Source organism: Chaetura pelagica, unplaced genomic scaffold, assembly GCF_000747805.2.
Source record: "Chaetura pelagica isolate M959 unplaced genomic scaffold, ChaPel_1.0 scaffold141, whole genome shotgun sequence".
Taxonomy (NCBI): domain Eukaryota; kingdom Metazoa; phylum Chordata; class Aves; order Apodiformes; family Apodidae; genus Chaetura; species Chaetura pelagica.
The window spans coordinates 1,280,764-1,293,544 of record NW_009952059.1 but is presented as its reverse complement, the minus strand read 5'-3'; the positions used below and the strand labels follow the sequence as shown (position 1 = coordinate 1,293,544).

The 12,781-nt window shown below is 45.0% G+C and overlaps 1 protein-coding gene across 1 annotated transcript in view; it reads right to left on the bottom strand.

The window, feature by feature from the left end:
* NIN (ninein (GSK3B interacting protein)) overlaps positions 1 to 12,781 on the bottom strand; it is a 57,042-nt gene that overhangs the window by 16,809 nt on the left and 27,452 nt on the right. The window contains exons 9-19 of the mRNA XM_010004068.1: positions 11,718 to 11,858; positions 11,376 to 11,550; positions 10,507 to 10,617; positions 8,557 to 8,646; positions 7,315 to 7,468; positions 6,836 to 6,957; positions 6,031 to 6,557; positions 3,220 to 5,283; positions 1,920 to 2,045; positions 1,301 to 1,370; positions 124 to 339 (exon numbers count right to left, since the gene is read on the bottom strand). Coding sequence (XP_010002370.1) covers positions 124 to 339; positions 1,301 to 1,370; positions 1,920 to 2,045; positions 3,220 to 5,283; positions 6,031 to 6,557; positions 6,836 to 6,957; positions 7,315 to 7,468; positions 8,557 to 8,646; positions 10,507 to 10,617; positions 11,376 to 11,550; positions 11,718 to 11,858 — 3,796 coding nt within the window. The remainder of the gene's footprint in view (positions 1 to 123; positions 340 to 1,300; positions 1,371 to 1,919; positions 2,046 to 3,219; positions 5,284 to 6,030; positions 6,558 to 6,835; positions 6,958 to 7,314; positions 7,469 to 8,556; positions 8,647 to 10,506; positions 10,618 to 11,375; positions 11,551 to 11,717; positions 11,859 to 12,781) is intronic.

The window sequence follows — 12,781 nt, the reverse complement described above, 5'->3', positions numbered from 1 at the left end:
GGAATGTTCAGCTGGCAGAGACAGTGCACAGCTTGAGAAAGGGATGGATGCTGATCCCACAGCATCTGAGCATTCCTAAAAGTTCAGCGCTCTCATACCATTTCAGACAGTATAACCCTGTACCTTTACTTTGGAGTTTTCCAGTTCCTCTTGCAGTACCAGTCTCTCCTTTTCCCACTCTTCCAGGGTACACTCTCCTGCTCCCCTTTCCTTTTGCTGGAGCACCCTTGCCAGCTGTTGATTAGGATCCTGCACATCTGCTTGATTTTTGGAGTTTCTCTGGCTAAGTTCTGTGTTTTCAGAGTCCAGCTGCTGGTTCCTGGTCTTCAGATCTGCTACCTAAATCGGGACAGCAGTGTCAGTTATGACTATTTCCACAGTGGGAAGTAGGTTTAAAAACCATTTCCTTTCTGTTCAGAAGATTAAAAATCAGACAATGTCACCCCAAAGCAACAGCTCAGCCAAGACAACAGAACCACAAAGTGGTGCCTGTGAGCAGTGGGACACAACAGTCACCTGTACTCTCTGCACCAGTCATGGCCACAGTAGCACAGCTTGCTTCATACCCTTAAAGCATATTTAACTTGCTGCATGCCCCAATTTTAGGACAAATCAGCTTTTTATGAGCAGGAACCCTCCTGAGGGCCTGCTGCCTGCATGGTCAGCCACCAACTTCATAATTGGTCTCAGTCATTTCAGTTCTGTCAGTTATTTGGCACACCACTCTGCTCCTCCTGCCCTTTGCCATGCTGAGGTGTCTTCTGAGGGTTATGCTGGTGAAGGAGTAGATTATTCTGAGCAAGCAGAATTTTACTAAGTAGTACTAAGAGGGACAAGAATTAAGAGCTACTTTGCAACTTGGCATAAAATACCATCCCTTAAAATAAAACAAGCAGCCTCAAGGATACAAGCAAAGGGTCACGGCTGGCAGTGTTCCTAGACCTAGCTAGCTGGGAAGTAAGTGGAGGCTGAGTCACATAACCTCTGTTTCCCATGGGCTACTGCACAGCATTACCCACAACGGCTACAAAAGAAGGATTTTAACTTTATATTTCTATTAAATAATTTTTATGGAAAGTGCTTTCAAGCCTGTAAGCTGGACAGTTACAGTAGCATTGCAGTTGTCTTCTGATTAGGTCTAACAAGCCTCACATCAATCCCAATGAGCCAATGAGAACAGCTATCAAAGAGTTTAAATTTGTTTAGTGGTCATTTTGTACTCCCTTTGTGGCCATCTAAAGGAACAGCCTTTATAGAGTGATGATTTCTACAGAGGGGGTTATGGGTTAAGTCCATTTACCTGCTTTTTCAGGTTGTCAACCATCTTCTGTACAGTCACTTTCTCCTTCCTCATAGCCTCTATCTTTTCCCTAAGGAAAAAATGAAAGCTCTCTTAGCACAGAATCATAGAAACACGAGGGCCACTTGTTAATATGCACACCTACAAGAATGGGCTGGGTTTTGACATCACCAGAAATGGCAATTCTGGACATTTATCACTTTCCATCACTGTTTTGCATAGGCTTGGCGAGTGCTCAGTTCCTCAGGGTATCCCAAGTACCTCTTTTCTAGAAGAGAAGAATGATCCCAGCTCTTCCTGTCTTTTCTAAGGCTACCCTAGCCCAAGGAGCAAAACTTCTGCTTGCATCAAGTCACCTCATAAATAGGTCCTGTGTTTCTACAGTTAAGCCTCTGCTTTGCCTCTAGGAATGAGGAAGACAAGCTGGGGCAGGTGAAAAGGACATGGAATAATCTGTCAACTAACTTGGTTTCCACTGACACCATGAAACAATAGCCTGTTTCAAATTGTATAGGTATCTAACACATGAAGGAGCTTTAGAAAAGGGAAGCAACCATTGTGTCTGTCCCACAGTGAGAGCCTGAAGGCCCACGTGGTACATGCACCATTGAATTCTTACCTCATTTCTTCTTGGGATCCACTTAGCTCCCTCAGTTTCAGGCTGGAAGCACTACCTTCCTCATTTAATAAAGTCACTTCATTTTTCAAAATAGCATTTTCTTTTCTGAGCTTCTCAGCTTCACACCTGTGGCAGAGGCATGAGGTAAGTGAAAACTGCTTCTGAATATCATCTAGGCCCACAGGGAGAAAAATGATAAAGAGCCTAAGCTACCACTAAGATTTCAAGACAAAGCCACAATTGTCTTATTTTATATATGAGCAGTATAAGGATTTTGCATTTCATTTAGTAGCACTGCTTCCCACATGACTGAAAAGGGCTTTTTATGCCTGGTTTTGTACAGCTACAGCTAGTTAAAATCTAAGATATCTAGTAAAAGTTTCACACTAATATTTTACTATACCTTTCAGGCCCTAGGTTACAACTAACACCTTTAAACAGCTTAGCACCACGAGATGCAGATTACTAGGAGAGTGAGCTCTTTACAGAGACCAATATGCTGGGAACAGCAGCCTTGGAAAGTGCTTTTTCTGTCCTGAGGCAACTCTAGAGAAATAACTTGGCCATGGTGTAATACCTGAAAGGACAAACTCCTGCAAGAAGCTGTTGTTGAGCAACAGTTAAACCACTTGTAGCCACTTCATGGCATCCTAACAACAACAAAATCCTTGCTGAAATACAGCAGTTAAAAACAAGTAGTTTATTTAAAAAAAAACAACCCTAATATATTCTCTGTGTTATAAAGGTATTTACCACATCCCACAGCTGATGAATTCCTAACCCTAAGTCTTCCTGCTGGGAAAAAAAGTTACCATCATTCTCTAGTATTAACTTAAACACAGAAAACTAGAAGTGCTTTTTACATTCCAAGTAACATTCAGGACTAGAAGGGAGTGAAGAGGTGATATTAGTAACAGCTAAAAGCATTCTGGAAGTGTTATCATGGTATTTTGGAGACAAAAGCCCAGGGGTTTGATGCACCATCAGCTCCACCCTGTGATGGTCGCTGCATCCCACAGGCAGCACAGCTGGCAGGTTGCTCCTGTTTTACCATTCGTGTTAGGTGATGGTCAGAGAGGAGTAAGTCACACACAGCTACTTCAACCGTCGTTATCCACGATTAATCAGCCTGCTTGCTAGTAGTTAAGAGTCCCAGGCACTGGTTTCTACTCAGAGTTAAGCTACAGTGGTTAATGCAGCAGCCGGCGGGCAGGCGGGACGTGGGGTTAGTGTTTAAGCAGCACCCTGGATTACTGAGGGGCCAGCACGTGTCCCACCAAGTTTTGCAAGGGTACTTTACCTCAGAAGATCAACTTTTTGCTGCAGCTCAGTGCATGTGCCTTGCAGGCCGTGCATCACTGTACTCCTCTCTTCTCTCTCCTCGGGGAAATGTGTGTCTTTTGGGTTAAGCAGAGCAGCAGCCTTCTCCTCCAGCTCTCGGTCGGGCTCCTGCAGCTCCTCCTGTTCTGCAGATGTTTCTGTTCCCGTGCTGTCACTCTGGACATGCTTGTCTTGCTGACCTGTGCACCTCCCAGCATGTTCTCCCAGCTTCCCAAGCTGGCACCGCAGTCTTAACATGTCACCATGTGCAGCTACATTTCCTTGTGTGCCTTGTTCTTGTAGATGTTCCCATTCTTCAATTTTTTGGAGGAGCTGTGTGTTTTCCTCTCCAAGCTTAACACTTTCCAGCTTATTTTGTCCTAGCTTGCAAAGAAGCCTTCTCAGCTTATGCAAGTTGTCTTCTAGCACCTTATTTTTTTCAACTAATTTTATCATTTCACATTTCAGATCCTCATTTTCTACTTGAATTTCTTCTTGCAGTGACAGGACTTTAGCCTGTGCCATTGATCTGTCTTCTAACTCTTCTACCCTTTCCCAAAGCTGAGTTATTATGCTTTTCAGGTCACCAGTTGTTGGCCCAGGAGCATGATCAAGCTGGAGAGAGTCTTCACTCAGTTCCTCAGCCTTCTCAAGCTCAACCTCCAGCTCTGAAGCATCAGAAGCAAACCCTTTATTTTCAGGAGTCATTCTGTGATTTAGCAGATGAACCTTCCGCTGCTTAGTATCGTTCTGTAGCACTTTTGATCTGGGTTGTCTCTCAAGAGTGTTCTTGAGTTCCCTCTTTTTTGTCAGAAGAGAAAGCAGCTCTTGATTGTCACAGCCCTGATTGCCATCAGCTTCCAGTGCTGCTTTATTTCCTTGCATCTGACACACCCGTGCCTCGAGTGCGGGGCCACCTGGCCTGGCTTCAACACAGGCTTTCTCCAAATCTGAATCAACCTCAGTCATTTCTTCCAGGTCTGTACTGTCTGCCTCCAAAAGCAGAAGGACATTTGAATCTGTTCCCTTGTCTGCACCTCTCCAGTCACTGGGCAGCTCTTCAGAGATGGGATCTATTTCATCTGGCAGCTGAGATGGTTGTGAGATGGAGTTGGAGCAGGCAGGACTGGGTGGTGGCAGCAGGTCCTGCTCCACAGCTTGCAGCCTGTGCTGCAGCCTGACAATCTCAGCAGCCATCCTGACATTCTCCTTCACAGCTTGCTCGTGCACTCTCTGCAGATTTAAGAGGACATCCCCATCACCTCCCAGAGGCACCACACCAAAGGAAGAAGCGATTTTGCTCTTTGCTTTGGCGTACTCCTTTTCCAGGACCCTATAATGATTTTGCAGTGCAGAAAAACTGTGGGTCTCCCACTGCAACTTCCGTATTTTCCCTTGAAGGTCTGAGATTTCCAAACTCATCTCAGCCTTTTCTGCTTCTGCTCTTACACAAATGTCTTTGTTTAAACTCTCCAGAGCAAGAAGCTTGGAATTGAGGTCTTCTTTCTCTTGCTTATATTCACTATCAAGCCTCTCCAGCTTTTGCCTAACCAGCTTCCCATCTTCTTCCACCACGGACATATGCTCCTCTTTGTTCTTTAGCTCTTTTTCGTGGTCATTTTGGAGTTGTGTTATTTTCTCCTTCAACTTCTTCTCCTCCACCTCAGCAGCATTCCTCAGGTCCCACAGCTCCTTCTGAAGCTGCTCTCTCTCGCACACAAGCTTGTTCACTTCTTCCTTGAAGTTCTTCTCCAGGAGATCTTTCTCCTGGCTGAGGGCAGAAGAAACTGCTTTTTCATTTGCCAGACTTTCCTTCAGTCTCTCGTGGGCTTCAGCAACTTCCTGAGCAATTTCCTCCTTTTCAAACTCCCACTGGGATTTCTCCTCTCTTTGCTGCTCAGCAAGTTCATGCAGCTCTTGCTGGTAACGTCCTTCTAGATTTTGGATGGTTTCTTCATATTTACTCACAAGTGTTTGTGTCTCAACAGAAAACTGAGTTTCTGCATTAGATGCTCTTCTGTCATAGTCACTTTCCATTTTTTTCCTAAACATGGTCAACATAAGATATTACTGAACTCTGGGCTAACTCAAAGAGATTCAAAATGGCTTTTTTAGGCTGAATAAAACAAGTTGAAAAATCAGCTTCTCACTGAGTTTTGGATGAAGTACCATTTGACAGGTGGTCCTGAGAGCCAAAGTTAAATATGAGACCAATTTGTTGGAACTTCAGAAATAAAAATCTAATTGCCTCAGGAAAGTGTAACTCATGAAATGTTCTCATAAAAGGTTTCATGTGCAATATATGCTCTTCTATACCTGTGATCAGATTGGTGGGAGATGTTCTTTATCTCCATCTCTCCCTGTCACCCTAGGACAGCTTCAGCTCCTTTTGATACTCAATCCTGGCTAAATGCATTTACCAGCCATCACATTACTTCTTCAGAAAAGAACAACCCTAAAACCCCAAATGCTTTAGAAGTACAAAGCAGGGATTTGTAAAGCACAGGGATCCTGAACAGAGCTCAAGTTAATCATGTCTGGTTATGCTTTAACACTGCTGTTGCCTCTGGGTGAGCTAAAAATCAATATAAATATCTGCTTGAGAAAGGTCAGAAGAAAAAGCCTCTGGATAGCAGCCCAGTGGTCTGGAGTTAAACAGGTCACAGCACTACACACTTGGTACACTTGAATGAAGCATCAGGAGGCATTTCTGCCCTAGGTTCACCTTGGTCGCCCCAAGCCATCAAGGTCAGCACACACCACTCCTGTCCCCACCAGCAGTGACACTCACCTTTCCTCCTTCAGGTCCTGCTCGTGCTTCCTCAGCAGCTCTTGTTGGAGCTCCTCCTTCTCCAGGGCATGCACCTCTGCCATCCTTTTCAGCTGCTCATGAAAGCCACGTTCCAGCTCCCCCTTCTCTTCCTGCAGTGTCTGCACCAGAACTCTCATCTTTTCTTCCATCCAGACACCATTTTGAATCAGTTCTTCCCGTTCTTGACTAAACTTCTCATTTACCTGCTCCAGCCTGGCTCTAATATCTTCTTCATGCTCCTGCCTCAGTAGTTCTTGCAGATTGGCTTTTTCCTCATCAAACTGCATTTGTAATTTGTTTTTCTCATCATTATATTTACAGTCAAGCTTTTCTTGCTGTTCTCTGAGCACTGCTGCCTCTCCTTGCAGTTCTGCAATTTGATTTTTAAGGCCAGTCATTTGCTTTTCCATGACATGCATCTCTTCAGTGTACTTCTTCCTCATACCCTCTTGTTCTTTCTCACAGTCACTTTTTGTCTCATCCAGCTGCTTTTCATAACGGCTCACCTAAAAAAAAGGAAAACAAATTGGTTTGTTTTCTACATCATGTTATACAGAGATATTTTCTCTGCATTTCTGTGTTGTATTTTCCCATTTCTTCTATAGAATATTCATCCCACTCCAGCCCCTCTGTACCACACAGCAACGTGCAGAAGGAGCAAGGAAGGCAAAGACTTAGGTTCACAGCAAGGTTATAATTTGACCAGGAATAAAAATTCCTTTTCCCACGTGTAGGAAGAGGCTGGGAAAGTTGTGAGGGTTCATTTGAAGTTACAATAGCTTACTGTGTCTTCAAGCTCCTGCTTGAGGTGATGTAGATCCCTGTGGTGTTGCTCCTTCATTTGTTCAATAGCCATTTCTGCCTCTATGCTCATATTTAAGGGGTTGCAGTCTTCTGAACCAAGTCCTTTAAAAACAATTATATACATATTCTTGAAGCCCAAAGAGATACATTCTCAATAGACTTATTTCATCACTTCAAATGTGTTTGGGCAGCTACTGGCAGCTCCCAAATTCCCATCACACACAGACAAGAAACTGCAAGCATTAATTTTAGCTTTGAACATAGTAAGTATTCCAATTAAACAGCAAAACAGAGGCAGAGTTTCAGTCTCACTGTGAAGGTTTGGGGAAGTTTTTATGTAATTGCCTCTGGAACCAGATGATCTTTAAGGTCCCTCCCAACTCACACCATTCTATGATTCTCAGATATTATCACAAAGACCTACAGCCCAGAAGCTGGCCATGTGGAGATGGGCTTTACCTTGGTCAGGCTCAATGCCACTGTTGCCATGACTCTTCATATCCATGTCAAATTCTTCCGACAGGGAATTTCTCAGGGAAGGCCGGAGCACTTTGCCTTGGGCCCGGTACTCCTGCAGCTCCGAGTGCAGCTCATCTATCTGGTCCTGCAGCTCCTGAGAAAGTGGGGAAAGAAGCTTGAGTGAAACAACTGAGGCAGCTGAGCATCAGCATAAGCCCACAATGAGACACCAAAGAGGGAATGACAGGAGGTTGAACTTGTCAATCATCCTGCCACAGTCATCCTCCTGTCAGCAGAACAACACCCTTCTCCAGGTCCCAACCTGTGCAAGGAACAGATGTGTTTCTTACTCAACCAGCAGAAGCTTCTTCCAACTGAGAGCCTGTATATTATCTTCCTCTAAAGTACATCGTGCCCCAGGACCTTCCACTTTACAAAAGGTTGTAGGAAGAAGGAATAAAGAGCAGCTTAGGAACATTTTTAAAGAGTTGAGAAATACCTCCCCAAACACCATCTACTCGAAAAATCTAATCAGAAGCAGAAAATCAAATGAGGGAAGAGATACCCTCATTACTACATTTACCATCTGGTACTTCTGCCCACTTGCCAGCAGAATATCCCAAGTGTTTGTGCCAAATACCACGTGCTCAGCTCAAGGAACAGCATTTATGGAGCAAAATGAATCCCTGAATGTGTAAACACACGATTCTGCAGATTCCAATGGTTCAGAAAGTGAACCTTGAGTGCTGATTCCTATCTGACAGTACTAAAAAGAAGTCAATTGCATATTCAAGCAACTCATTATCATAAAGTACCGATTCAGCAAATATTCCTAGAAAATCTTTGCTCTTAAACTGCAGCTTCCTAAGAGAGCTATGGTGCTGTTCAGATAAGACAGCCTCTTGCCAAGGTAGTCTGGTTCTGAAAAGATGAGCTGAATGTTCCTAACCACTGAACTCACCAGAAAGTAGATACGTAAACAGATACTTCCAGGCCCACCTTAAAGAAATATTTCAGCCATACAAGGTTTGTGGAGAAGACAAAGTTTCAGTTACACTTTGTGCAACTACTACTGCTTTGGAAACCACGAAAACTCGGACATAGGTTATTTCTGCTGTTAGTTCCTGTGACTCTGAACTCAAAAGGAGGTAAAATTTATTTCATAAATAAAAAACCAGTAAGGGTGTTCTTGGTGAAGGGGGGCAGACTGGTGCCAGGTTTCCAGCCCTGGGCTCTACTTACTCTGCACTGCTGCTCGTACTCGCTTCTCATCTGTGCCAGCCTCTCCTCCTGCAGGAAAAACTCTGCGCTGCTGGGATCCAGGTCACCAAACTGAAAAGGCATGGATGGGATCCAATTATTCTTCCACCTGCTCATCACAGCCTGGGTGCCATTCACAAGCAGTCCTGCAGCCTGCACCCTCTCCCATTCTTTATTTTAAATCCAGCAGCTCTGCTTCCCTTCTGGTAGGGGACAACGAGCAGCCTCCCTGACAAATACAGCTGCTCCTTCACCACAGCTCTCATGCCAACTTTGATTTCACACCACAGCTTTCTAGCTTGGTTTCTATCAGTTTGATAAATAATACCCACTTTAAAGAAGTCTGGAAAACAGATACTGGGTGAGAATCCCACTATAGGAGCCTTTGTCTATAGACACACACATACAGAAATGCCCTTGGAGAAGCTGATATCCTGATGAGTTCATTGTAATACAACCATGATCACCTCCCTTTTCACCTCAGGTCAGCAGAGATGCCACATAACACCCAACACCTTGTGTATCATCTTCCCTAGGAAGGACTGGCACATTGGGTCTATCCAAAACTAGGTGCTGGAGAAAAAATACCCTGCAGATGACAGGATGATGGTTTCACTGTCAGGCTCCCTACTGTTGGGCTTCTTAGCTAGGTTAGGTTTGGGAGAGTTAGGTGAGGGTTGGACTCGATCTTCAAAGGTCCCTTCCAACCCCTAATATTCTGTGATTCTGTGACTCAGTGATCTCAAAGGTCTTTTCTAACCAGACTAATTCTGTGATTCTACTAATTACTCTCAAGCTACAGCGAAGATGGAGTATCTTTAATTTCCTTAACTGGAACTCAAGTCAGGCAGCACATGTCAAGGACACTGTGCCTGGGACCCCAGGAGCCTCTGGCTATTAGTTCAATTAGCAGCTCCAGTGTAGTAACTGGAAAGCAATTTAATTCTGGACTCAGACTGGGAAGAGGAGGATTTACCTTCTCAGCCAGGACGTTTTCCAAGTTCCTCTGCAGTTTGCTTGCCAGACTTTCATACTCAGACAGTTTTTCTCCCGTTTCCAGTAGCTCACTCTCCAGGCGGCTGTTCTCCTGGACCAAACAAAAACCCCCAACAGCCTCAGCATTTGCAGCAGGAAAACATGAGCACGAGGCAATTCCCTGGAAAAGTCTCCTCCCAGTTGTGTCAGAGCACAACACTGCTACTACCTTCAGCCAGCTGTGAGTTTGTTAGCCACACACGTACAACCCCTCTTGCCACAGCAAAACAGCAGCTTGTGAGACTGTTTGTAAGACAACAACATTCCTTCTGGCTCAATTTAAAAAAAAAACAAAACATGTTTACACAGCTGTCAGATTCAGGAAAAAAGTTGTGACTTAAGTGTTTTCTAAAAACCAAAATGTTGGAAAAGGATAATCCACCCTACAGACTCATATTAGACAACAGATAGTTTATCCAAAGCAATAACAGCAAACTTGCTTAGGAGATTTTTATATATATATGTATGTATTTAAAAATAACAGTATTTTAAGCTTCATCAAGACATATTCTCTCCTGGCTGGACAGCCAAACAGCCAGCAGGGCAGACAGCCCCTTGGAGAGCTGTACCCACACACACTCTGCACTTGATGGCAGCAGAGATTTATGAATCCAAGGGTCCCTTCCAACCCCTAATATTCTGTGATTCTGTGACTCAGTGATCTCAAAGGTCTTTTCTAACCAGACTAATTCTGTGATTCTACTAATTACTCTCAAGCTACAGCGAAGATGGAGTATCTTTAATTTCCTTAACTGGAACTCAAGTCAGGCAGCACATGTCAAGGACACTGTGCCTGGGACCCCAGGAGCCTCTGGCTATTAGTTCAATTAGCAGCTCCAGTGTAGTAACTGGAAAGCAATTTAATTCTGGACTCAGACTGGGAAGAGGAGGATTTACCTTCTCAGCCAGGACGTTTTCCAAGTTCCTCTGCAGTTTGCTTGCCAGACTTTCATACTCAGACAGTTTTTCTCCCGTTTCCAGTAGCTCACTCTCCAGGCGGCTGTTCTCCTGGACCAAACAAAAACCCCCAACAGCCTCAGCATTTGCAGCAGGAAAACATGAGCACGAGGCAATTCCCTGGAAAAGTCTCCTCCCAGTTGTGTCAGAGCACAACACTGCTACTACCTTCAGCCAGCTGTGAGTTTGTTAGCCACACACGTACAACCCCTCTTGCCACAGCGAAACAGCAGCTTGTGAGACTGTTTGTAAGACAACAACATTCCTTCTGGCTCAATTTAAAAAAAAAAAAAAATACATGTTTACACAGCTGTCAGATTCAGGAAAAAAAGTTGTGACTTAAGTGTTTTCTAAAAACCAAAATGTTGGAAAAGGATAATCCACCCTACAGACTCATATTAGACAACAGATAGTTTATCCAAAGCAATAACAGCAAACTTGCTTAGGAGATTTTTATATATATATGTATGTATTTAAAAATAACAGTATTTTAAGCTTCATCAAGACATATTCTCTCCTGGCTGGACAGCCAAACAGCCAGCAGGGCAGACAGCCCCTTGGAGAGCTGTACCCACACACACTCTGCACTTGATGGCAGCAGAGATTTATGAATCCAAGGAGGAAGGTATCAATGTGACCCTAAAAGCAGTTCTCCCTGATATGTCTCTGTCTTGCTGCTGAGATCTCTTTCAGCTGGGTCAACACACACTACAACACACCCTCTCAACAAGGACTATGCTGCGTTGCTCCCCACTCAGGAGCAACCTTGTCCTTGGGGGAACACACCGGCTGCTTCCTGTGCCTGTTACCTTCAGGGAAAGGGCCAGGCGGTCCCGGAGGAAGTTCTCATCAGTTTTCAGCTTTTCTATCTCCTGCTCCAGCTCCAGCCTCTGTTTATTAGCCTGCTGCAGGATTTGCTCCCGCTCTCTCCGGAGCTCGTTCTTCAAAGCCGCGATTCGCTCCTTGTACTCCTCGTCCAGCTTCCTGCGATGGCACCGGGGGGAGGAGGAGCTCGTGAGAAGCAGCAAGCAACAAATGCCAGGAGGGGCAAAGCTTCATGGGCATCAGCAGGCACGAAGCCACTGCCTCAGTCACAGAGTCCCCCCCAGTGATCCCAGAGAGGAGGGAAGGGGTGAGCCAGGACACCCTACCTGAGGTTGTACTCGTTGCGGCGCTCGATGGCCGCGTGGTGATCGTCCACCTCGGAGGCCATCAGGGATTTCAGCTTCTCAGCTTTCTCCAAGTCCAACCTCAGCTTCTCTTTCTCTCTGGCCACTTGGTCCACCCTCTCCCTAGAGTGAACACAGCCAGCCTAGATTAGGTCACACCCCCCCAAACCCTCAAAAGAAGGTAGAATCCCAGACTGGTTTGGGTTGGAAGGGACCTTGAAGACCATCCAGTCCCACCCCCTGCCACGGGCAGGGACACCTCCCACCAGCCCAGGTTCCTCCAATCCCCATCCAACCTGCCAACACTTCCTGGGAATGGGCATCCACAGCCTCCCTGGGCAACCTGTTCCAGCATCCAGGTAGTGCAGGGAGAACAGCTTGGAAAGCTCTTCAACAGTCTTTTATCATCAGCTGCATTTAGGCACTGGTTAGGAACTTGCACACATGGCTCTGGTCCTGTCTTGATACCCCAAGGGTCCTGAGACATGTGAACTACTCAGCTGTGGTTTAGCCCCCCGTATTGCCACACTATGCCACTGTGCCAGGCCAATTTCTGCCCCATTTACTTGTTCTCATCATTTTATATCTTTACAACTTCATCCTTACACTACGTCAAATCTGATTTTGATCACACGTTTATTAGATCTGCTACACTGAGCAGCTTTCTTGATGAGAACTTGATGACAAATCTGTCTGAGTGAACATCAAGTATTTAGACATGTAGATGCAAACCATGGGAAGGCCCACATGAAATGGGCAGCTTGCAAACATGAGTAATAAACCATTAGGTAACAGGACACACATGGTCTTAAAGACCTGCAGGTCATCTATGGTGTTGCACAGAGGTGGATGCACTGAGAAATCAACTGTTTTAAGATTTACAGCACAAACCAACCACCATCACCAGCTAGAGCTTGTGCACATGGAAGGTGGATGCAATAGACAACAGGAATGAACCAAAGCAGAACTGAGGGTGTGATGCTTAGAGCAGGGGTCTCCAAAGTGGAGTGGACAAAATGATCCATTGTTGTGTGGGAAGAACTACT